Source organism: Pempheris klunzingeri, chromosome 10, assembly GCF_042242105.1.
Source record: "Pempheris klunzingeri isolate RE-2024b chromosome 10, fPemKlu1.hap1, whole genome shotgun sequence".
NCBI classification, from domain to species: Eukaryota; Metazoa; Chordata; class Actinopteri; order Acropomatiformes; family Pempheridae; genus Pempheris; species Pempheris klunzingeri.
Genome location: NC_092021.1, coordinates 16,763,341 through 16,786,120, shown reverse-complemented (window position 1 = coordinate 16,786,120; position 22,780 = coordinate 16,763,341). Strand labels below are relative to the sequence as shown.

The following is a 22,780-nucleotide window of genomic DNA, read 5'->3' as shown; positions in this document are numbered from 1 at the left end:
GCATACTTTATGCTAAGCTCGTGGACGTCCACACTGAGGAGCAGTAAGAGGATGAGTAACCACATTTGGTCATAAGCTTATTTTAGACTGGCTGTAAAATCTAAGACATGTGCCGTATCCTCTGCTGCTGTATCACACCGCACGTGTTCACGCTCTCCCTCGACGGCCTTTTATCAATGTTTTCTTTCCAGTCTTTCCCAACATGGAAATGGTTTCTTAGTCTACTGTGGGCACACCTGCGGTTTGAGTTTCAAATCCCCTCCAGGGTGGTGATAGCTTCTAAAAGAGATTATACTGATGGCGTGACAGGGATCTGCTGACCTGCTCCTGTCTCCTGTAGGCTGCTTCAGCCAGACACACACCTGACAAGCTCTGCGACAGCGCTTCCTCTTCAGCGCACTTTGGTTCACATTTCACATAGACTTTTAAAGAAAAACGTGAAACAATTAAATTCAGTATTTTATTGCCCTTAGGTCAGCAATAACATAAGTGAACCAGCCTGACAGCATGACAGAATCAGGAATTTTCTTGTACAAAGCAAGGTATAACTGTCTAATCTAAAAAATAAAATTATTCATTCAAAAATATTTGTTGTTCAAAATAGGATACAAATGTCCAAAACAAACATGATTATCACCAATTCACTTGTTTATATTATATACTTTCAATATCATAAATAAAATAATTCCAAGATGCTTTGAGTAGTCTGCACAGCAGGTGCTAAAAAAAAAAGAAGGCAAATGCAAAAATGTTGATATACTGAAAGATAAAAGACCCGACAAAATAATACAACAGCAGAGTCCACAGACTGAGACTCCTTCCATGAACCGGCAGTAGCAAAAAATGGAGTGAGTCACAGATAGAATAAACCAATTAGTTTTAGAATAAAACAAAAGAGATAACTGGGCCAAATTATCTATGAAAATGCCACTTGTGGATTTTTTACTGTGCTAATTTCAAGAGTAGTGGTTCAAGTGGTTCAGAAATTCGGTTGATTTGGAAGTGGCTAAACCTATGATTTAATTCCACCCAGAAATGTACATTAAAACATTAACATTTATCTGCAGTCTCTATTTTATCTGATCCAGATCTTAAACGTGTCATGTTGAAGGCAAATCACAGCTGTCAGAGCAGCTGAAACTGATCTTTTTTTTGTGTGTGTGGTCATATTTGATTCAATCTTCTTGTGTCAGATACTAAATGGTACATGAGCGTGACTGCTGAACGCCAAGAAATATAAAATGCAATGAATGAAAGATTACACGTAGGATAAACCTGTCAGTTCAAGGCACACTGCTTCATGTCTACATCCACTTTCCACACTTCGTCCATATCTATCTCTCTAGTACTTTTTATTACACTTACAACTCGCTTCTCCACTACACCATTTACAAGTATATACACAGTTTCCTTTCATATCTGTACTTTTCATGTTCCCTTTTATATCACTTTACTAAATGACCTTCGATCAAACACTTCCTTAACTGTAAAAACAGGTCAGTTCTTTCCTTCTACGTCATTCGTTTGTGCTTCTCATTGGAATTTATTTGACTAAACTGCATTTGAGTGACTTTGTTTCAAAGGACACTTCTGGGAACAGCCTTTCTGTGTTGTTGTTTAGGTGACTTAGGGGAGCTGTCTGGTGGGGGCCACTGTGGTTTAGTTAGCTGGATGTCTTCTTCTATTTTAAAGGCTTTCTTTGGGGGATCGACCTGTGGAGGCCAAACTACAGATATTTTGTTGGAGTGTGGTTTGCTTTCATCAAACGTTTTTGTCATTTCATTTTCACCACTGTGTGTTTTGTCTACTGAACTTAGGCTGCTTATGGAGTATCTCCACTCAAGTTTCTCATCTGAGGGGATAGGTCCGCCACTTCCTGTGGGAGGTTTCTGCCCAAGTCCATTATCGTAGTTCCCTTTGGACTTGAGGAGTTGTTTGTAATGGGGTAGACAGTAGAAATGTCCATGGAGTGAGGAGTAATTCCCTAGACTAAAAGAGAGAAGAAAATTCTTTCTTTTGGAGCTACGACACATCAAACATCAACATGAGAATGAACAATTATAATGTCATTAAAATACTTTCTATTACAGTCTTCAATTGTGCCTTTGGTGTCCATGGTTACCATTTATCAACAATGATGTCATATTTACCTTAATTTATTTCTGCAGTGCTCACAGCAGAAACAGGATTTATGGTACTTTTTTTTGTCCACTATCAGAGCATCCATCGGATAAGCTCTCCTCCGACATGCTGTGCAGAGCTCCGACTTCGGAACTCGAGCCTGTTTGAAAGAGATAAAATGCAAATTATTATTATTATTTTTTTTTTTTTTCACACATAAAGAGCATTACCTTAGAGCTTCCTCACAATGCAACAGATATAGCTTTTCTTTCATATTTTATTATGGTTAATCTTGTTAGTGCAACACAGTACAGTCAGTCAATTCAATAAAATAGGACATTTACAACGGTCATGAGAATGAATGCTTGAGTGTATTTTTCCTCAGTATTTTATTTTATTCTTTACACACATGCGTGCACACATATCCATGCATCTCTCAGCTGCACTTTGGCAGTGTTTGTGAGCACCACAAATAAGCTGTCATCCGGTTCAGTGCAAGCACTAAGGCACTGTGTGCTGTAATTTTCCTCTTGGAAAGGTACATTTTATGCTGGCTCTGTACCGGTGCGGCTGCAGCGCTTATCATGACCAATTAGACCAAATAGATTAATTTGACCAATTTTGTTTAGAGTGACATCATCCTTATTACAAGCAATGTTCTACAAATTAATTTGAATTGAGGTCCACTTACTTGTTTTTCCCCCAAAGCTTTCAGTTAAATGTTAGGGTTTTTTTTAGTGAATGGAGTTGGCTGAGTTGTCATCAATGGATGATTGGTGGTCATAAAAAGAAGGACAATTGTAACCATCCCTTAAACAACTCTATGACAACCCAGTAAACTCCATTTACTGATGAAATGTGGTTGAAAAGCTTCAGAAACAAGAAAAACTGTCTGGAGATAAAGTTAAAATGGATTTGTTTCAAATGTCAAGAATTAACTTTCAAACTCACACATGCAAAAGTGTTGCATGTGTTGCTGAAAACCTAATTTCTCTCATTATGAACCATGCTGGCGCTGTGGAAATATCTAGACTGAAATATCTCAACTACTATTGGATTGATTGCCATGGATTTTGGTACAGATATTCATGGTATTCAGGGGATGAATTACTGTCTCTTCAATCATCTCTTCACTTTACCAGTAGTGTAAATGTCAGGTCAAAATTTGTATTTGTGCAATACTTTTATGACAAAATAGCTGAAAAGCGAATGCCATTCCCATCAGCCTCAGCTGTGCTTTGTGTTTATTGCTAGAATGCTAACACCCTAAATCTAAAAAAAGAATTACCTGCCAAGCATCAGTATGTATTCATGCTAGCATGCTAACATTCACCCAAAGGCCAAAGGTGTGCATTGCCCAAGGAAAGCTTCACAGAGCTGCTAGCATGGCTATACACTCTTTATGATTATCATCAACACCTTTTGTTTAACAAAAATACCTTCACAATTCATACAGTATAGTAATTAGAAATGGTGCTTTGCTAACACAGTCCAGACAGATATTTACAGGAAGTCCATCCATCCATAGCCCATGCTATTAGTTTCCGCTGTTTCATGCTATATAGGTCTTTACCAGATGAGACAATCTTTGTCTGATGCGACACAATTTGGGATGTTGTCTCCTCAGAAACAGTGTAGCCAAGACTCTTGAAAACCGTCTCACTTTCTGTCCACGTTTTGTGGAAGTTCCTCAGCAACCTCTCAGTGGCCTCCTCATCGTAGGTTTCTGTTTGCTTCACAGCTGCAGCTTTTCTTTTAACTGCATCAGCATAGGAAAAAGGAGCCTGTTGGGTAGACACACTCTCAGAGTGCTCAGTGATAGCTGTCCTTGTTCCGGTGACCTTGTTACCAAACTCATCAACATCTGAGAAATGTTCTGTGATTGATTTGGTTTCAGTGTAGGCTGGTGGTTCTGCTGATACAGTCTCTGCCTCATTTCTCTGCAGAGGGAGGGGGGTGCTCTGCCGTGAGCCTGCCTTTGTTTCTTGAGGACTTTCCCGCTTTGAAGTGTCTGCTGCTGTTTCACTCAGGCTTGACACAGGCTCCTCCTGATCCTTTTTCTCCTCTCTGAATATGGAACTTTGCTCACCCAGCTCAAAAACGTTTTTAATAGCCTGGATGTCAAAAGTTGGCTTTTCCTGTTGCAGGATGTCTGCTTTCTCTTTGTCACAATCTGTGCTTTCAGCGTCACTGTGGAGCTGCTCTGAGAGTGGGATAAGCTCTTTTCTGATATATAATTTCCCTTCGGTTGATTCAAATTTGTTTACAAGACTAGACAAGTCTGTCCTGGGAAGCTCATCCATTTCTTTGTTCTTCTTTTCTGCCTCACACTCCTCCATATCTGGGCCCAGTCTTTCAGGGATAGCAATGGGCTCCTTTCGCATATAGGTTTTATTGATTTCAGCTTTTTGAGCCTCTTCAAAAAAGTCCCTCTTTTCTTTGACAGATGCGGATGATGGCTCTGAAATATCTGAAGCTTCGACAAGATCTGGGTCATTTTGACACAATGGCACATGTGTCTCAGACTTTCTTTGTGCTTCATTTGCATTCAAACCCTCTGAAATATTAGCTTTATCTTCTTCTATGCGGGCAGAATTTATATCAGCCCACTGAGCCCCCCCAGATAAACTCTTTTTAGGCTTTTCTGTTGCAATCGATATCCCTGAAGCCTCCAAAAGTTGTGACTCAATTTTAATTTGCCGATGGAATGATGCAGGCGATTCCACAATCTCTGATTTCTTCTCTGAGATTTGCTGGGGAACTGGTGGTGGGGTGACGCCGCGTGAGAGCTTTGCTGTCGTGTCTTTCAGACGGGCCAAATTTTCTGCTCTGTCAAAAGTTGGGGAAGGTGTGATTCGAGTGAGGCGTGATGTCGGGGTGTCACACCTGCGTGGCGGCGGTGTTGGAGGCGTGGGTGGCCTGTGCAGCAGCGTAGGCGACGGAGTAACTCTCTGGGGGGAGTCAGTTCTTCTTGTGGATTCAATGGTGATAAACGTCGGTGAGGGAGAACGCATCCTCAGCAGCGGCGAGGGAGCCCGAAGGTCGACAGATTTGCACAGATTCACTTCCTCTTTCCTTCTTTCATGGGAGGTCTTTCTCTTTGTTTGGTTCTCAATTTTAGCAGATCCAATGCTGATCTTGGATATTCTTGGTGTCGCCCCACCAGAAACAGATTTCTCAGAAACTGGCTCACATTCATGCTTCTCCATTGTCTCATTATCTTCTAGATGCATCAGTTTAGGCTCTGCTAGCCCCCTCACATGTGAAAAAATGTCATCATTTCTGTGAGCATGGCTTTCCACTATAGATTCCTCCATCTCACATTTTCTTTCCGGGCTCATGAGCCAATCTGTAGCTGTTTCGAGCAGAGCCTTTGCAGATTTATAATCAGTCTTTTCTGAAACTCTTTGTGTCTCTGTGATGTGAGAGATTAATACTTGGACCTCTTGCCTCTGAGATTCCTCTGTTCTCCCTGTTGTGGACTTTTCCAGTTCATTTTGTTCTGACTCGCCTGTCACTGTAATTGGGACATCCCCTCTTTCTTCTGGTGGTTTCTCTGCGCTCTGCTGAGTAACTGTCACTCCTTTCTTCTTTTGAGATGCCTTCACATGCTTTTGAACTGCTTTTTGTTGCTGGGAATTCTGATCGTCTTTGCTTTCTGCAGTAATGACTTCTCTCTTCACTTGAAAGTGTTCTTCCTTTATACTTTGGTGAATTTGGGCAACTGCAATTGTTTCCTTAGTTTGGTGGGACTTTTCAGATATTGCGGTCTTGGTTTCTATAACGTCTGTCTTTGATTCTGTGTTAATATCTTTACCTTGACCTGCAGCCCCTTTAGACTTTTTGGACTTCTTTTTCTTCTTTGCTGGAGTTGGAGTTTCTGGTTGGCTTTCAGTTATGCAAACAGTAACAGCAGGTGCAGAGGCAGCATCTGAAGACGTAGTAACTTTCTTAATCCCCTGCTTTAGCTCTGTCTTTCCTTCTTTAGATTCACTGATCACTTTCACCTCAGTAACTTCCTTCACTTCTGCCGCGACATCTTGTGCAATAGACTTCTCACTCTCATTTTTTGTCTCTACTTGCTTTTCTTGCTTATTGTTCTTTTTTCCCTTTTGGTTTGGTTTGCCTGTTTTTCCATTTGTATTAGCAGCTGCCTTTTCTGTTTGCATTTCCTGATTGGAAACTTTGTCTTGGCTCTTGGTAGGAGACTGATCAGTTTTCTTCTTGTTATCACGCTGTGGTGATTTGGACTCCTTTACATTTTTGTATGAGGTGATATTTTCTATTTTGCAGGACTGGTTGCAAAGAATATTAGATATTTCTGGTGCAGCATTATCTTTTGTCTTCTTGTCCTCAGACTGTGATTTGCTTGATTTTACACGCTCCTCAGTGGTGACAGGTTCAGGTTTGACTTTATCAGAATGCATTTTATCCTCCTTTTTACCCTCAGATTTTATAGAGCCTTTTGTTTTCTTATTTTTAGAATCTTTCTGTGTCTCAACCATCATGTTTTCTGTCTTTGCAGCACCAGTGATTGAGGTCTGGAATTTGTCAACCATGACGGACTGGTCTGACTGCTTAGAGGAAACAGAAACTGTTTTCTGTGTAGTCGTATGCATCTGTTGTCTAACAGCTGACACAGATGAGGTCTTCTGAACAGAGACAACTTTAGAAGTCTCATTAGAGACCATTTGCTGTGCAGCAGAAGATATAATCGTTGAATCTGTGAGGATTTTCCCATGGCTGGTGCTGACATTGCTCTGTGTGGTATTTGAGACAACAACATGGCTGGATAAATCACATGACTGGCGGTCTGAATGAACATTCAATGCCATCTTTTTAGCCCTCTCCTGTGAGATCTCTGATGTGTTCTTATTTGATTGCTCTGTATCTTTGGTGGAAAGCATTTCAAGAGCAGCAGAAACTGAGTCATGTATGTGAGTGGGCGTTGGGGTGGTTGGGGGTGTGTTTTCCTCCCTTGTCTTCCGATACTTTTCTTCTGCTTTCATCAATGGAGTATTAAATTTACTCGTTCTCATGAAAGGTGGAGGAGAGGGCGGAGGGGTGAACTTCACAGGAGAGATGCAAACTTTCTTAAATGGTTGTGGTGATTCCGCCAGTGGAGGGATTTCACATGAGACAGTTTTTGATGTGTGTGTTGTTGTTGTTTTTGATTGGTTTTGGCTCATTTCTACCACTTTCCCTGATGTAACTTCCACCTGCTCTGTTTTACAGAGCTCCATTTTAGGCTCCAGCTTAGGGACTGGGTGTAAAGTGGGAGCTTTCACTTTTTTAACCGTCATCTTTTTTGCTTTTGCTGGTGAAGGATAGTTTGCCTGTGCTGGCATGCTCTCTAGTTCTTGTTGAGATGGAGGAGGTGGGAGGAAGTCCTGCTCACTAGTGAGTGGAGGTGGTGGAGGAGGAAGGTGATCAATGTCAGAATCAACAGGGGGAGGAGGAGGAGGCAGGTCAGCATCTAGCACTGGTGGAGGAGGAGGTGGGAGAGGCAGATCAGGCTCTGGTGCTTGTGGTTTCAGGATGTAAACACCAGTTTTTACTTTGGTTTTATCTGCTTTTATCATCCCGCTTTGGTTTGGCTTTAGATTCCGAAACTCTGTTTTTAATGTTTTGATGCCATGGTTTTGGGTAATCGTTTTATGCTCCATCACAGCTGTTGATTGCTGAGCAGACTGCTCCACAGAAGTTAACTTTGTTCTAACTACTTCAGTGCCATTAGAGACAGAATGATTTTCTTTTGATGTCTCAACTGAATTAGCTGTTTTTATCTTTTGTATGCTCCTGTGTGCGTCAGCATTTAGGTTTTTAACTGGAGGGCTCTGCTTGACTTTAACTCTTCTGTACGCCCCAAGTTTGACTTTGGGAGTTTGACGCTGTGCCGTCTCCAACAACGATTTAATAGTGCCTTTAACATCACCCTTTATCACTTCTTCTTTCTCCAGCTGGGTTTGTTCCTGTGTTTCATATAATGACTTAATTGACATCTTGACATCGCCCTTTATGTCATCCTCAAGGATCGGGCTCCTTTGCATCGTCGGTGAAGGAGGGGGCTCCATTAAGAGCTGAATTGCTCCTCTGACGTCTCCTTGAACATCAGTTCCCTGTGGACACTTTCTCTTTTCACTGGAGGCATCTTGTAGACTTTGCATTGCAATGCGAATGTCACCCCTCACAATTTCTTCCTTTTCAACTTCCCTCACAGCTTGCTTTGCAAGCTCCAGAGATTTTAATGTGGCCCTCACATCTCCAGTAACTAAATCCTCGACAACAGCTTCAACCCTTGTGGTTGCTGATTTTTCAAGAGATCTTAGAGCCCCTTTGATATTTCCTGGTATGATATCCGGCTTCTCCACCTCCTTGTACCGCTTCTGAGCCCTTTCCAGACACCGCAGGGCTTTTGGTATGTTGCCTTTCACCACCTCCTCTTTCTCTTTAACAGCTGTATGATTTGCTGATTCAGACAATGAATTCAAAGCAGCTCTTAAATCACCTTTGACTATCTCCTCCTTTTGGACTTTCTCCAATGTGGAAACTGGCTCTGACATGAAAACTTTCACTGTGTTGTGAACATCACCGGGTACAATGTCCTCCACTGTACGCTCAATTTGCGTTTGATTACGACCGAGGATGAGTTTCGTGCCCTTGATGTCGCCTCCAACGATCTTCTCTTTTTCCGCTGTGTCAGGCTCATCAGGCCCTAAATGGAGCTGCTTAAGATAGTCGAGAGCTCCAGATTCAATGCATGTCGAGTAAAAGCTGACATTTCCTTTTTCAGTGTCATCTACCTTTATCTTTTCTGCCTGATCTGACTTGTCTTTGGACAATCTTTGGAGAGCACTCTTTATATCCCCTCGTACAATGTCCTCTTTTTCAACATTAACATTCTTCTGTTTATTGAGAAGGGAATATAGTGTCATCTGCACGTCTCCTTTCTCGTCCTCCTGGATGAGAATTCCATGTTTTGCTAACCTGGCCTGATCAAAAAGATTGTTTATAGCTTCCTGGATGTCGCCACGTATTATTTCCTCCCTTTCAACACAACTATCTTTCTCTTGGTTGAAGAGCTGCTGCACTGTTGAACTGATATTACCCTTCTCTTCTGAATCTATCACAATCTGCTGCTCCTGTCTGTCCTGTCTGTTCAGCAGGTTCATCATAATAGTCTGCAGATCTCCCCTGATGACTTCCTCTCGTTGAATTTCTGGAGCCTGCTTATTCATTAGCTGGTATTTTGCCATTCTAACATCACCAATTTCATCAGCCTCAATGAGTATTCCCTTTGACTTCACCATTTCCTGACTATAAAGTTCCTCAAGAGTTCCCTTGATGCTCTTGCCCAGAATTTCAGTTTTCTCCATTTTTGTCTCATTAAAATTGTCAAATGGTGTCGTTTCAAAGAGCCATGTTGTTGTCTTTACATCCGCTTTGGAAATCTCCTCTTGAGTGATGTTTGAATGATCTACGTCTTCATCTACCTCTTTAATATGGTCAAGAGGATTTTTCTCAAAGAGCCAGACTGATTGTTTAACATCTCCCTTTGCAACCTCCTCCTTTTTGACGGTTTCAATCAGGTTCTCAGAGCTCATGCTTCTGATTTTGTCAATAGACTGGGTTTCAAATCTCCATTTCGCAGTCCTGACGTCACCTTTTTGGATTTCACTCACATTAACCGTTCTAACAGAGTCCTCTGACAGGGCGTCAGACTCAAAACGATTTTTGTTCATCCTAACATTGCCTCCTTGGATATCATTCACAGTTTTTGTCAAAGACTTGTTTTCTTCAGCAATCCTGTCAAGAGGTTGTGTCTCAAATTTCCACTTGGCAGAGGTGACATCTCCTTTTTGTACGTCCTGTTGTGTGACAGATTTAATGATATAAACCTCATCTGTGTCCTTGATAGCGTCAAGGGGCTTGGTTTCAAACAACCATCGCGTTCCAACAACATCTCCTCGTGTTACTTCTTCACTTGTGACAGTGGTGACCTCGTGGTAAAGGCCCTCTTTGTCCTGAATAGCATAGAGGGGCTGATTTTCAAACATCATGGTGTAATTTCTCACATCACCCTTCTCATCCTCATCACGGACAATTTTTTGCATTTTCATCATCTCTGTGTCCGTCTCAGAGGATACATCATGAATTTTATCTAAGGAGCACGTCTCAAAAATGAAACGACTCTTATCCACGTCTCCTCCTTGTACATCATTCACTGTGCGGCTGCTCATAGATTCCTCTTGGCTATCATGTATTGTATCTATGGAATGGTTTTCAAAGAGCCATTTGCAGTTCACCACGTTTCCTTTTTGAATGTCCTGAGTCTGAACTCTCTTGAGCTTTTGCATTACGTCCTCAGATGTAGAAGTCATGATATCAGATGTTTGGTTTTCGAAAATGTACTTCATCCTTGACACATCTCCAGATGAAATGTCTATCTCAGTGACACGCTTAAAAGATCCTGTCTCCTCCCCAGTGAGGTTCTCCAGTTTCTCTGTCTCAAAGAGAAAACAAGCCATTCTTACATCCTTCCCTCTAACGTCCTCTTGATTTACAGTGCATGTTTTCAGAATGGTCTCTGTCTCATCATGGATGGTATCAAGTGCTTGTGTCTCAAAAAGCCATGTGCATGTTTTGACGTCTCCCTTTTGCATTTCGTCCGTTTCATTTTCACTGTTTACCTCCACTCTCTCATACAGGATGTCCATTGGTTTCGTCTCAAATAACCACTTGCAGGTTTTCACGTCACCCTTCATGACGTCAAGATTTTTACTTGTGTCCACAACTTCTTCATCTTCAATATTGCTGAAGTATTTAATAGCATCAAGAGGCTGTGTTTCAAACAACCACTTTGCAGTTTTAACATCACCAGACTCAATTTCTTGTTTGGAGATTCCCTTGATAATTTTGTATTTATCAATGCTTTCATCAAACTGGTCGATTGGTCTAGTTTCGAACATCCACTTGCATGTTGTTACATCTCCTTTCACAACCTCTTCACGGCGCACAGTTTTCACCTCATGGAAGTGCCCTGAGCTGTCTTGCATGGCATACAGTGGCGTCAACTCAAACAGGCTTTTATTTGATTTCACAGAACCAGATGTTACACCTTCTATGAGAATCTTTTGAGATTCATCCCTCCTGTTTAAATCTGTGGTCTCAAAGATCTGCTTGTAGTTTGAGACATCCACTTTGTCAATTTCCTCCAGGTCGATCGTCCTGATGATTTCCTTCTTTTCCTGTCTAATCTGCTCCAGAGGCTGACTTTCAAATCTCCATTTCTGATGTCTAACATCACCCCTCTCCTCATTAAGTGCTACTGCTTTTTTCAATTTTCCCACCTCTGCAAGCTCCTTCAAGTCCTCAGTTGGAAATGTTTCAAAATAATGTCTGGCTGATCTTACATTACCTGCAATAATGTCCTCTTTTGTCAGGGGCAAAGTATCAGAATCATCTTTTAAAGTATCCATTGGCTGGGTCTCAAATACCCAGCAGTTCTTGCGAACATCTGCTCTGCAGCTTGTGCCATCCTCTTGTGTGAGGTCATCCTCAACATTAACAGTGCGAGTAACCTCTTTCTTCTCCTCTCTTATGTGCTCTAGGGGTTGACTCTCAAAGCGCCACTTTTGGTGTCTCACATCCCCTTTCATTTCTTCATTCATTCTTGCGTTCTGAAGTTTTCCAACCTCAGGGCCAGTCTTCCTCTCTGCTTGAGGGCTGCTTTCAAAAAAGTGCCTTGCTGATCTAACGTTACCTCCAATAATTTCCTCAATAGACTGGGGTCTCGCATTGGAATCATCCTTCAGAGAATCCATTGGCTGAGTTTCAAACACCAAGCAGTGCTTGCGCACGTCAGCTCCAGTGATCTCTTTATTCTCCATTTTTGAGCTTTCCCACTCTTTGAGAGAATTTAATGTCTTTATCTCAAACAACCACCTGCCCCAGTCTCCCTTATTGTTGTCCTCCATGGAAAGACTACACACAAGTTTCAAAGATGGAGGTTCTCTGTTCTCTGTCATGTCCAGGGGTTGGGTATCGAAAAGCCAGCGTGAAGCAATGGAGTTCTCCAATTCGGTTTCAATTTTACGAACAGACTTAATCTCCAGCATTTGGCTTGATTGTCCCATAATGACACATTTAAACTGAGTGTCAAATGTGCTTGTAACAGTTTTCACTTCTCCATTAATTTCCTCTAACACTGACCTTAGACTCAACAGGTGGCTCTCATCAATGGTCTCTGTGTGTCCAAGGCTGTCCATGCACTTATTGTCAATCATGTAAATAGTAGCATGTCCATCCTCCTCTGTGAACACAATCTCTTTTGTTAGATCCTCCTCCTTATGCATTTTATTTAGAGAGTCCATTGTATGGGTTTCAAACAACCACGCTGCAGCACGGACATCCCCTTTATCGAATTTGTTGAATTTGTTTTTATATTCTGTCGAGCTGATATTGTTTGAACTCAGCTCATCCATTGGCTTGGTCTCAAACATCCAAGCAGTACGTTTCACATCTTTTCCCAGAATCATTTCCTGTTGACTTAGTTCGTTCTCGTCATCCTCATCATGAGTTTCATTTTTAATGGTGTCCAGTGGCTTATTTTCAAACATCCAACGCATCGCCTGCACCTCCCCGGGGAGAATCTCCTCCCATTCCACATACTCTTCATCAGTGATATCATCGCCATCATCTTCATACATGTACTCTTCGCTTTCTAACTGGTTGTTCTCAGTTTCACTGAAATCACTGTAGAACTCCTTCTCAATATTCTTACGCACCTCAGGATGAATGTGCTTGTAAAGACGTTTCAGCTCATTCATACTCCTCTGCTTGAAGTAGGCCTCTTTGTTGGTGGGGGGTTTGGTGGACTTTGCTGGTTCTGGAGACTCAGGTGAGTAACGGCACACTGGAATATCCTGACAGTCTGATGGCATTTGTAGTAAGTCTGGAGGCGGGGGTGGAAGATAGTCTGAATCCTCAGCTGGTGGGGGTGGAAAGTCCTCATAATCCATCACTGTGGCTGATATGTCTTCTGCTGCCTCAGTAGCGGATGCTTCATACATCTCACTAGTTACTGTGTTGTTTTGTGTCTTATTTGAGGACCACTTAGATCGATTGATGTCACGTTCAATCTTGTCAAAGGAACAAAAATGATATTTGTGGGTAAATAAGTATAAATCCATCTCATTGATCCATTACATTACATTTGTTGTTACACTTGCAGATAAAGTGTAAAAATGAGATCATAAAACATGAAAAATACCTGCAAGGTTAATGGCACTTTGTGAATACGTTGCTCTCTTATTAGGTTCTTTGCAGCCACAAATGAATAAATCTTGATGATGAGTTAAAGTTATAATCCTTAAGATTTTCATGAAATCAAACCATAGCAATTCAATTTACTGTACATTCTGTTATTACCTCTCTACATATCGTAGACATTCATAGTAATGGAGTCCGCCATTATGAAGGTGGAATTAAGTTTCACACAAGGGATTCACAGGAAACAATGCATCTATGTAACCTAGCGTTACTGTTTTCATCAATAACAGTTGAGTGCTTACTCATGCTGCATCAGAATTATAGTACGTTACTGCTAATGCAAACTGAACAGTTCCTACAGCTGCTAGTTCACATTAAAAGTATATAATTGGCAAAACATTGTGTGACTTTTATTGTGAAGTAGTCATAAGAAATGCAATATATTTGTCACTGAGGTCAGAGCTGAGAATACAACAATGATGTTCTTCCATATCTTTCTTTTTCTGACATTTTTTCAACAGCAGATCAGCTTCATATATTGACACACAGCTTCAACTCCTCAACATAGTAGGTAACAAAAAAGGTCAAATAAGGTGCTTGCTCGAGTATTTGAGCACACTTGCTGTTACCACCAGTAACCACAGGTGTTACCAAATCAAAGAGCCAACCTTAAGGATTGCAACTTCAATCGAGTTTGTACCTCAAATTACACTTGTGTGTCTTAAATATCCTTTAATTACATGTTATTTTGTTTTATATATTCAAGTGAAATGGAAATGCTTACCTTAATTGGTTTGTGTGGAGCCGCCTCTTCTATTGTTCTTTCAAAGTGATCCCTCAGTTCTTTTGTAGTGTACCTGGGAACCTCCTCTTCTAAAAGTCAGCATAGTCAAATATAAATTTGTTAGGAAGTGACAGTGCATTATGGCTGAGAATAAAAATATCTAAATAAAATCCTACCTGTTTCATTTTCATAGTTTTCATAACTGGATTCCAAGTTATTGTCGCTGTATGACATCTATGTATTTAACATGAGAAACAGAAAAAGATATTAGTGATAACAAAACTGCACACAGAAACACAAAAATTCAACCTATAATTTTCCCATGAGTGCTACAAATATTTCTATTAAATGTAATGTTTAAGTTTCATCCAGAACTGTAGCCAGAAACTACTGAGCAAACATTAATTACACAAATCTGATTGATTGCAATCAGTTGCAGTTTTTACTCAACAAAGAAATCAAAGTGTTGAGCTAATCAGCAAAGCTTTATCTCACTGCCTTCAGGGACACAGTGACAAAAAATGTTCAGTACCATTGTTCCTTGGTTAAAATTTTGCTGCTGACTGCCTAGGACGACCTGCCTGCTGCCGCTCGACACTGTCACCTCAGAGTTTGAAGTTTCCTGTGATGATAAAAACAGTGGTTGTCAAACACAGTAAAAGTGTGTCTATTCCACACAGACAAACATGCACACAGATAACTCTCAGTCTCATTTCACCACATTGCAAGCAACACAGCTTTATTTATGCTGCACATTTCAAACACAAAGACAATTCAAAGTGTTTTACAAAATTCAAAACAAAAAGATTAAAGGCACTAAAACAACAAGCAATAAAAAACAACAAAACTGATTAATTATTGTTCATGTAAGATCTAAAAATAATGACATTTTAAAATTACATTAAATGAAATAAAATACTTGAAATTAAAATAAAGTGCAATAGAGAAACCCATAAATCTGAAATAAAATACATAAGTTGTAAGATGCCCTATATGCAATAGAGGAAATACAAATGTAGTAGAGAAACCAATCAATCAAAGGCACAAGAGAACAAAAAAGTTTTACATTTAAATTGTCCAGGTGTGTCCAAGTGTCCAGGGTCGAGGCACGTTTGAGCTCAAAATCAAAATCTATTCTATAAGTAACTGGAAGCCAATTTAATGGGTTTGATTCTCTTGGTTTTAGTTAAAACTCCAGCAGCAGTGTTCTGAATGAGCTGAAGTTGTCTAATGGTCTTTGTGGACAGACCAGACAAGACAGTGTTGCGCACATGACCTCTACTTCTTTTTGTTAAAATACTTATTTTGTTGCGTTGTTGCGCCTGCTGAAGCTCATATCTGAGTCTATTAACACGGCAAGATTTCTAACTTGGGTTTTCGTCTTCTTAGCTCTGCAATCAAATTTCCTTTTTTTCCTCCTTACTGCCAAATTCAATGATTTGTGTTCTGATTTCTGCTGTTTACTTGTTCTAAGCAATCGAAGGGACCATAGTCACTTGATGAAACCGCTATGTAAATCTGAGTGTCATCTGCATATGTGTCATGTATGTGTCCTGTATGATGTGACCTAGAGGGAGCATGCAAAGGCTGAATAATAGTGGCCCAAGAAACCCCGGGAGATTCCACATGTCATGGTGACCCATTCAGATTTATGGTCACCATAGCCCCTTGCTTTCAAGATTTGAGTACTGAGTACTGTGCCAGATAATCATACCCACTCCTCCAGCATGTCAAGAAATATTTTATGGTCCACAGTATCAAAGGCTCCATTAAGATCAAGCAGCACCACCTGAATCAGTGCTCAAACGAATATCATTTACAACCTTTGTCATAGCCACAGATGTGAGCGTACTCCATTTGGATTTACTCCACCAGCCAAAGCTTAACACTACACAACTAAATACCATGCAGAGAAGGTGCTAGACCAGATTGCTCATAGCAGTTTGAAATGACTAATCACAGATAAGGCAAGATGACAAAGAATGTGTCAAGCTGTTCTCTCAAACTGTACCACAGCAAAGTAGGGAATAAGACATTCTGTTCCATTATTTTTCTTTGTTGTCCCTGGAGGTTTTCACAAAAGCTCTAAGAAATGTCAAGTAATGTCTCTAACTTAATCTCACACTCTGTGCCCTGGTATTAGTGTAGTAAGATGTGTTACAGAGTCCTGGGTGTGTCTTAAAATTCGCAAACTACGAGAAAAAAAACATCCTCTCTCTTTTTCTCCTGCTCCATCTTTCAATAAATATGTTTAAAAATGCTCCATTTAGTTTTTGCCCCACTTGTGATGCCACAGACAGGGATATTTTGAACTTATCACCTCATTAAGCATTAGCATGGTGCTTGGCTACTGTGTTTCCCCTTCGAAGACGGCAGAGCTGATGTGGAAATTACTGGCCAGTGCCTGCTCAAGCAGCTGACCAATCAGAGCAGACTGGCCTTTTTGGGAGGAGGGGCCTTAAAGACAGGAGCTAAAATTGAGCGTTAAGACACAGGGCGAAAAGAGCACTATGCAGTATGTACAGTATGAAAAAATAATATTCTTTTTGGATATTACAGTATGCAAAGATATTCTAGTAGGATCTCCAAATACATATATGAACCTGAAAATGAGCAAAATATGTCTCCTCTAATACTCAGCTTGAATGTATGTATTTTACTTCCATGCAGTGATGCAGATGAAAGCCAAATGTAACGAGACACATGCTCAATTCAGAAGATATGTTAATGTATTTTAACCACAGCCATCTCATTTCATGCTCTTAGTCTGATTAATGTATGTATACTGTGTTCTACACGTATACCTGCACAGTTCTGTGATGAAAATGATACTGGGTTACATTGTGTGATGTTGCAGTTTCCTGGATCTCAAATTGTTTCCTCACACTGGCAAGTCCCCCAGGCAGGGAACAGACCTCCGACTCCTCCATGACCTAATGAAGCAGGAAATATCATTAGCTGCCTCCACCTCTACATGACCTGAAATCAAACTGATGTTTAATAGAGCTATTTTGTCTGGTATGCATGCAGTGCAGGCTGCTGTCAAACGTGGTGCAGCTAATGCTGTGTGCGATTTACTCTCTCTACAGACACAAGCATACACTGACGGAAACTCACATAATGCTCTGTTTATGTAATAACTTCAACTTTACATGAGAAATTGTGAGAGCTCTTTCAAAGTAAAGCCATGTTATGTTTTCTGCAACCTCCCTCTATATTCTGCCCTGTGACATGAGTCTCGTGTTTCCCCTCTATTTATATATGTAAGACTGCTGACCCCCTTCCCCAGCTGCAAAACTGTCATCACCTCCACTAATACTGCATGACAACACCAACAATAATGGTGACAATACCAGCTCAGCTCAGCTCAGCTCAGCTACTGTGTAACCCTGGATTCTCTGTAGCAGCTAATGACTAAATTGTACAGCATACAGCAGGAAAGCAAGCAAACCAATATAACTGACCATAAAGAGTTGGCCTCTAATTACACAAATGTACTTTTCAGGGCAGGCAGCTCTGGCAGGTAGTGTAGCTACATGTGACACAATACATGTCCATGCACAATTAATCTAAAATACCCTGCTGGGAATGGTGTTGTCTGCTCGCTTGGAGTTGGAGACAGCTGCCTGGTACATGGCCTTACGGTTGGTCAGTGGGATGGCCTCTGAGTCCACAGAGGAAATCTGGTTCCTCTGGTTTTAATCTCTTTCAGGAAGTCCTGCCCTGGTTACACCTGCGCTGCCAGCAGCTACGGCACAAATAGCCAATAAACTGTTAAAGACAATGCTTCATACGTGTGCTATTGGGTATCATCCAATAATCAGAGGTAGAACACAATACTTTGTAGTGTAAAGACATGCAATTAAAGCACCACTAAGGGTGTCACATCCCTTTATATTTGTGCTGTCATCTTGTTTTAAAGCCAGATTAGTTGAGAAGAACACAGGGGAGACTTTTATTTTACAATATAAGCCTGGCTCTGTATGTTCCAATGTACTGCAGATAACATGGCTCATATAATGATTATTCTACATTTATTTATTCATCATGATTTATTCAGTCTGAATACACACTGACACATCTGTCTGTTGTTAAAAGCATTTAGATTTATATATATATATATATATTTATATTATATAATATATAATATATTGACAAAGACAACGCAATTTGAGCCACAGTAACGGTGCTACAATAGTGCAAGTGGTGCTCTTGTGATTTAGTGATTTAAAATGCCCTTCAAGAGCATTATTTAAACCAGTCACACATGAGTCTCCTGACATTCATTTACTCATATTCAGATTTATTATTCCAAGCGACCATCCAACAGTTGTTTCATGATTATGTGAAGTGATTTTGGTCCTGAGTGGAAACATTTAGAGCCGATCCCAACTGAACTGATTGTTTAGTCCAAAATGTGGTCTCTGTTCCAGAGATCCTCTTGAATTAACAGTGTACTCCAGCAGTCTGATGGCTCCTTGAAATAGTCTCTTAGATTACATAGAGTTTTTGAGAGGGATGTGGCTTCCATAAAAAATGATTGTGCCTTTAAATCAGTTACCACTATGGACATTGCTGTATACTCCCATTCAACATGGAAATGTATCACAGGATTCAGGTTTTCTTCCAGCAAGTGGTGCTAGTAGAGTTTATGTCTGAAACTGCGCCAACCAGAACCAAAGGAGCATTACTGTTAACCTGCAGGCTGTTGCAGCCATTGATATTATTAATTCTTCAGCTGCTGACTTATACAGAAACAACATCTAACCTGTTGCTGACACATCTATATTTGTTAGGTATTCACACCTCAGCTCTCGTGGATATAAATATGCTGATGCAAATAAGATGAAATTTGACTATTTTGATGTATATAGGAAGTACAGCATCGAAATCTACTTGCATTACTCCGAAGAACAACATAGTGAAAATAACAGTGTATTGAAATTCTCCATCGAAGCTCAGCACTGCTCTGTGGTGAATTAGCACTACTTGAAGTCATTCATAAAGCCAACTTATTGTAATATCAAGAATAATGTCAGCAAAAGCTGCTAGATGGGTGGTATCAGATTATATTTCACACCAGTAATATTATTCCTGGCAGCAAAGGACGGATTTAATCACTGCATATTATTTTTCAAAGTACTAAAAACTCAGTGAGGTATAGAGTGAATGAAACACCAAATCAGATTTTTTAAATCAGGTCTTTGAGTTCCAGATAGCTAAAAGTGATAAGCTATTAAAAAGCAAGCTAAATTCTGGGCTTGTGAATCTGAAATTGGAACCTAACCATGCTGCTTCATAATGAGAGATGATAAAGAGACTTTATAACAATTATAGGTGTATTCCACTGGCATATTCATTTTGCTATTTTTGATTTGTAGCTTACCAGTCCCTGAAGATGATCTATTTTAGCCTTAGAGGAACGATGGGTATGTTTGTGTAAACCAATCATTAAGACCATTAAGACAAATAAGGGACATTTATTGCACAACGCTTGGAATAACATTTTTTTTAGTCCCATTACATCTTTTAGTTTGGATCTTGACTTTAAAAGTGAAACTTAATCAGCGGAAGATTCTGCCCTGCAACATATTGCGCTTAAGGTCTCGAGTGTATAGACTCATAGACTATAAATTATTGTGGTAGAAACAAAAATTTGTAGCATATCTGTCAACAGTCTGAAGCTATCTCATGACACATCAGGTTGGGCTGGGAGCTCACATAACAAGAAAGTGAAGTAATCCAGGCGCCATGTACTTGCAAAAATAAATCAAGCCTATTTTAAACTTAACCATGAAGGGTCGTGTTTCTTAGTGAAATCTAGAAGAAAGCTGGTAGGTCAAGGCTATCTGGAAGTTCCTAAAGCTTCCTAACCCTTCCATTGATAACCTTTCGTTTGTGGTTCATTTGCACTACCTATTCCTCCTCAGAATTCCTCATTTCATGACTTGCCTGGCGATGAAGAAGTAGAGCACCATAGCACCTAGAGGGTCTGGTCGGGGTACAAACAGCTCAGCAGCTCAGAGCTCTATCTATTTGGAATTACTTAACAGAATAAATCTAATCTCTCCTCAAGCAAAAAAGATCCAGAGTTAATTTAGTATTTTAGTCACAGTCTATTTTCCTGCGGGTTTGACATAAAATGTATATTTTGGCTTTTTGTGTCCTGTATTTTAAGCGGAGGTGCACTCAGCATGAGGACAATGCTAATAAATTCATTTAGAGGAAAACCAAGGATTCAGTGCAAGCCTTTCACATTTTTCTTTGCCGATATCAAAAGGAGATTTTATAATGTATTACATATTCTGCATGCAAAATGATGAACATAAATATATACATTTATCTTAACAAAATCATTCACATATTCTTAAAGAGCGCCACTCAACACAAACACCGCTCTCAGCGTGCTCATCACCTACCAGGTAAGGAGGAGAGTGAAGTATAAAAATATGAACTCAGCAGGTAGAAATCCCACACAAAGGCCACTGCACCCCCGGCCTGCAGGGTCTTTCTGAGCCAAAACCAAATCCCAGTCAGTGGAGACCAGCTCCCGTACTATGCGTTCACCTCTGTCCAGCGAGCAGACAGTGACAGCTGATTTTATTTTAAACCCTCCGCCCACTTCCAAAAGATGGGCCTGGGGTGTTTTTTTTTTAGAGAGCAAGGCCTCCGTGCCTCCCATGTCAAGTCCCCAGAAAATCCATATGGAAGTACTTCCTGTGGCTCCTCTGCATACTCTTGTGTACTAATAAATCAGGTCACCCTGGTTTCATCATCACGGCGTCCATCAGAAGAGTGCACTGCATACTCCAGCAGCTGTTACCGCCTGTCAAGATATGCCAAATTATGCACATACAAGCCCACAACAAATACTCTTGAGAATCTCTCATTATTCTTTACTTCTGTTAATCCCTAAGCAGTGTGAAGTGGATGTCAGGCAGGTGCAAATTCGAGTGACAGCAAATGGTGGTGAAATGCGTTGTGCTTTGCAGTTGGTCTGAAATGGGGTCAGTGATGTAATGCTATTTGTCAAGGAGAGGAGGGTTAAGGGGGCTGTAAATATGACAAGAGACACCTCTGAGTGTGGAAGAGCTGGCCAGCTCATCTCGTTTGGCCCAGCTGGAGACCGTGGCGCCAGCCTGACTCTGGCATTTCATGGAAGCTGGGCCACTGTTTGGAGACGAGACATGTCTGCCAGGCATCTGCACAACCCCGTCAATCCACAGCATGTGTAACTCATACCTGCTTTTCCATAGTCCACCTGTTTTAAACAGACACTCTGGGATTCCTGCTCCCGCCGAACCACACCAGACTGAAATGCAAATATTCCTGTTCATCAGTTCTTAAGTGCAAGTCAATATGATCATGGCATTACTTTGCAGAGAGTAACGCTTATTGTGATTATACTCTTAAGAGAAGCCACTGTCACTTTTTTTGTCAAATCTTAACAAGAAGGAGAAAGGATTCTAAAAAAAGCATCTGAACATTTGTGCCAGTGTTTCGAAGTCTCATGTTCTTTTCATGATGACCCTGCTTTATTCAGCTTGAAGCCAGTCCTCTGTGATCCATAGCATAGTTAAGCCAAGCAGTGAGGGTGAAAGGAAAAGAGATCTCTCTCTCTCTCTCTCTCTCTCTCTCTCTCAGCACAGGAGATAAGAAGTGATTTCCATCTGATACTATATTCTTCCATATATTATCTGACACTTACACTAAATACCAAAGAAAAGCCCAGTCTACAGAATATTAAACTAAATATTTTAGCGACAGCTTTTGCTACTTTTTCACCTGTGGGAAGTCCAACAGAGTGAATTGGTAAATCAGTATTTCTACAGTTCTATGTGCTGTAGTTCAATTGAACATTGTACAATTATGTGGACTTCAATTAGAAAGTGAAGATTTAGAAAGCTAAGTTGTTGGAGGCAATCCAGTGTACAAAGTAAAGTGAAAAATGTGGGTAAGGGATGAGAGAGAGTATTATATGATGAACCATGTATGTGGAGAGGCACGTCACAGGATGGTGTTATTCTATCTTTTTCTTAAGCCCTTTAGAAAGATCAGATCAAATAATGATTTTAATCATTTGAAATGACATTCAATATTGGTCAGTATTGGTTCCCAAATGACTCCTACTGGGAGAAAAGAACAGGCTTGTAATCTATAACATTAGTACAAGGCTTCATGGTGCCCAAAAATGTGGCAATTATACATTACAATGAATAACAAAAAGAATAATTTACAATGAATAACAAAAACAGAATAATTCACAATAAATAAAGACAGGCTGGCTGAGTAAATGTTCTTTGCTTTTTCAATAACTTCTCTAAACATGCCCTTAAGCAAGGCACTAAACCCCTGGCAGCACCCTCCCAAGAAATGGCTTGGGAGCACAAGAGCACAAGTGTTTGCGGAGAGTCTTATAGTCTGTAAACCTCACTCCTCTTGCAACTACTCACCCAGACTGTTGGTGAAAATATCTGTGAGCTCTTTGTCACAGTGCCTGATTAAATAAGACAGACGGCCAGAGGAGAGGCATCGGAGCTATTTACTTTACAGCATTTAGATTTCTGAAGAAGAAAAAGGGAAATGTCACAATTACAAAGGCTG

At 40.5% G+C, this 22,780-nt stretch overlaps 1 protein-coding gene across 1 annotated transcript; it reads right to left on the bottom strand.

Annotated features, from left to right (window-relative positions):
• Positions 1-446: 446 nt before the first annotated feature.
• On the bottom strand, positions 447-20,717 carry xirp2b (xin actin binding repeat containing 2b). The gene is made up of 9 exons (XM_070837533.1): positions 20,596-20,717; positions 17,755-17,924; positions 16,981-17,109; positions 14,709-14,798; positions 14,353-14,410; positions 14,177-14,265; positions 3,695-13,262; positions 2,151-2,281; positions 447-1,989 (listed from the first exon to the last, which is right to left on the bottom strand). The coding sequence occupies exons 2-8, from the start codon at positions 17,809-17,811 to the stop codon at positions 2,190-2,192; spliced, it is 10,083 nt and encodes a 3,360-aa protein (XP_070693634.1). The 5' UTR covers positions 17,812-17,924; positions 20,596-20,717; the 3' UTR covers positions 447-1,989; positions 2,151-2,189.
• Positions 20,718-22,780: the final 2,063 nt, after the last annotated feature.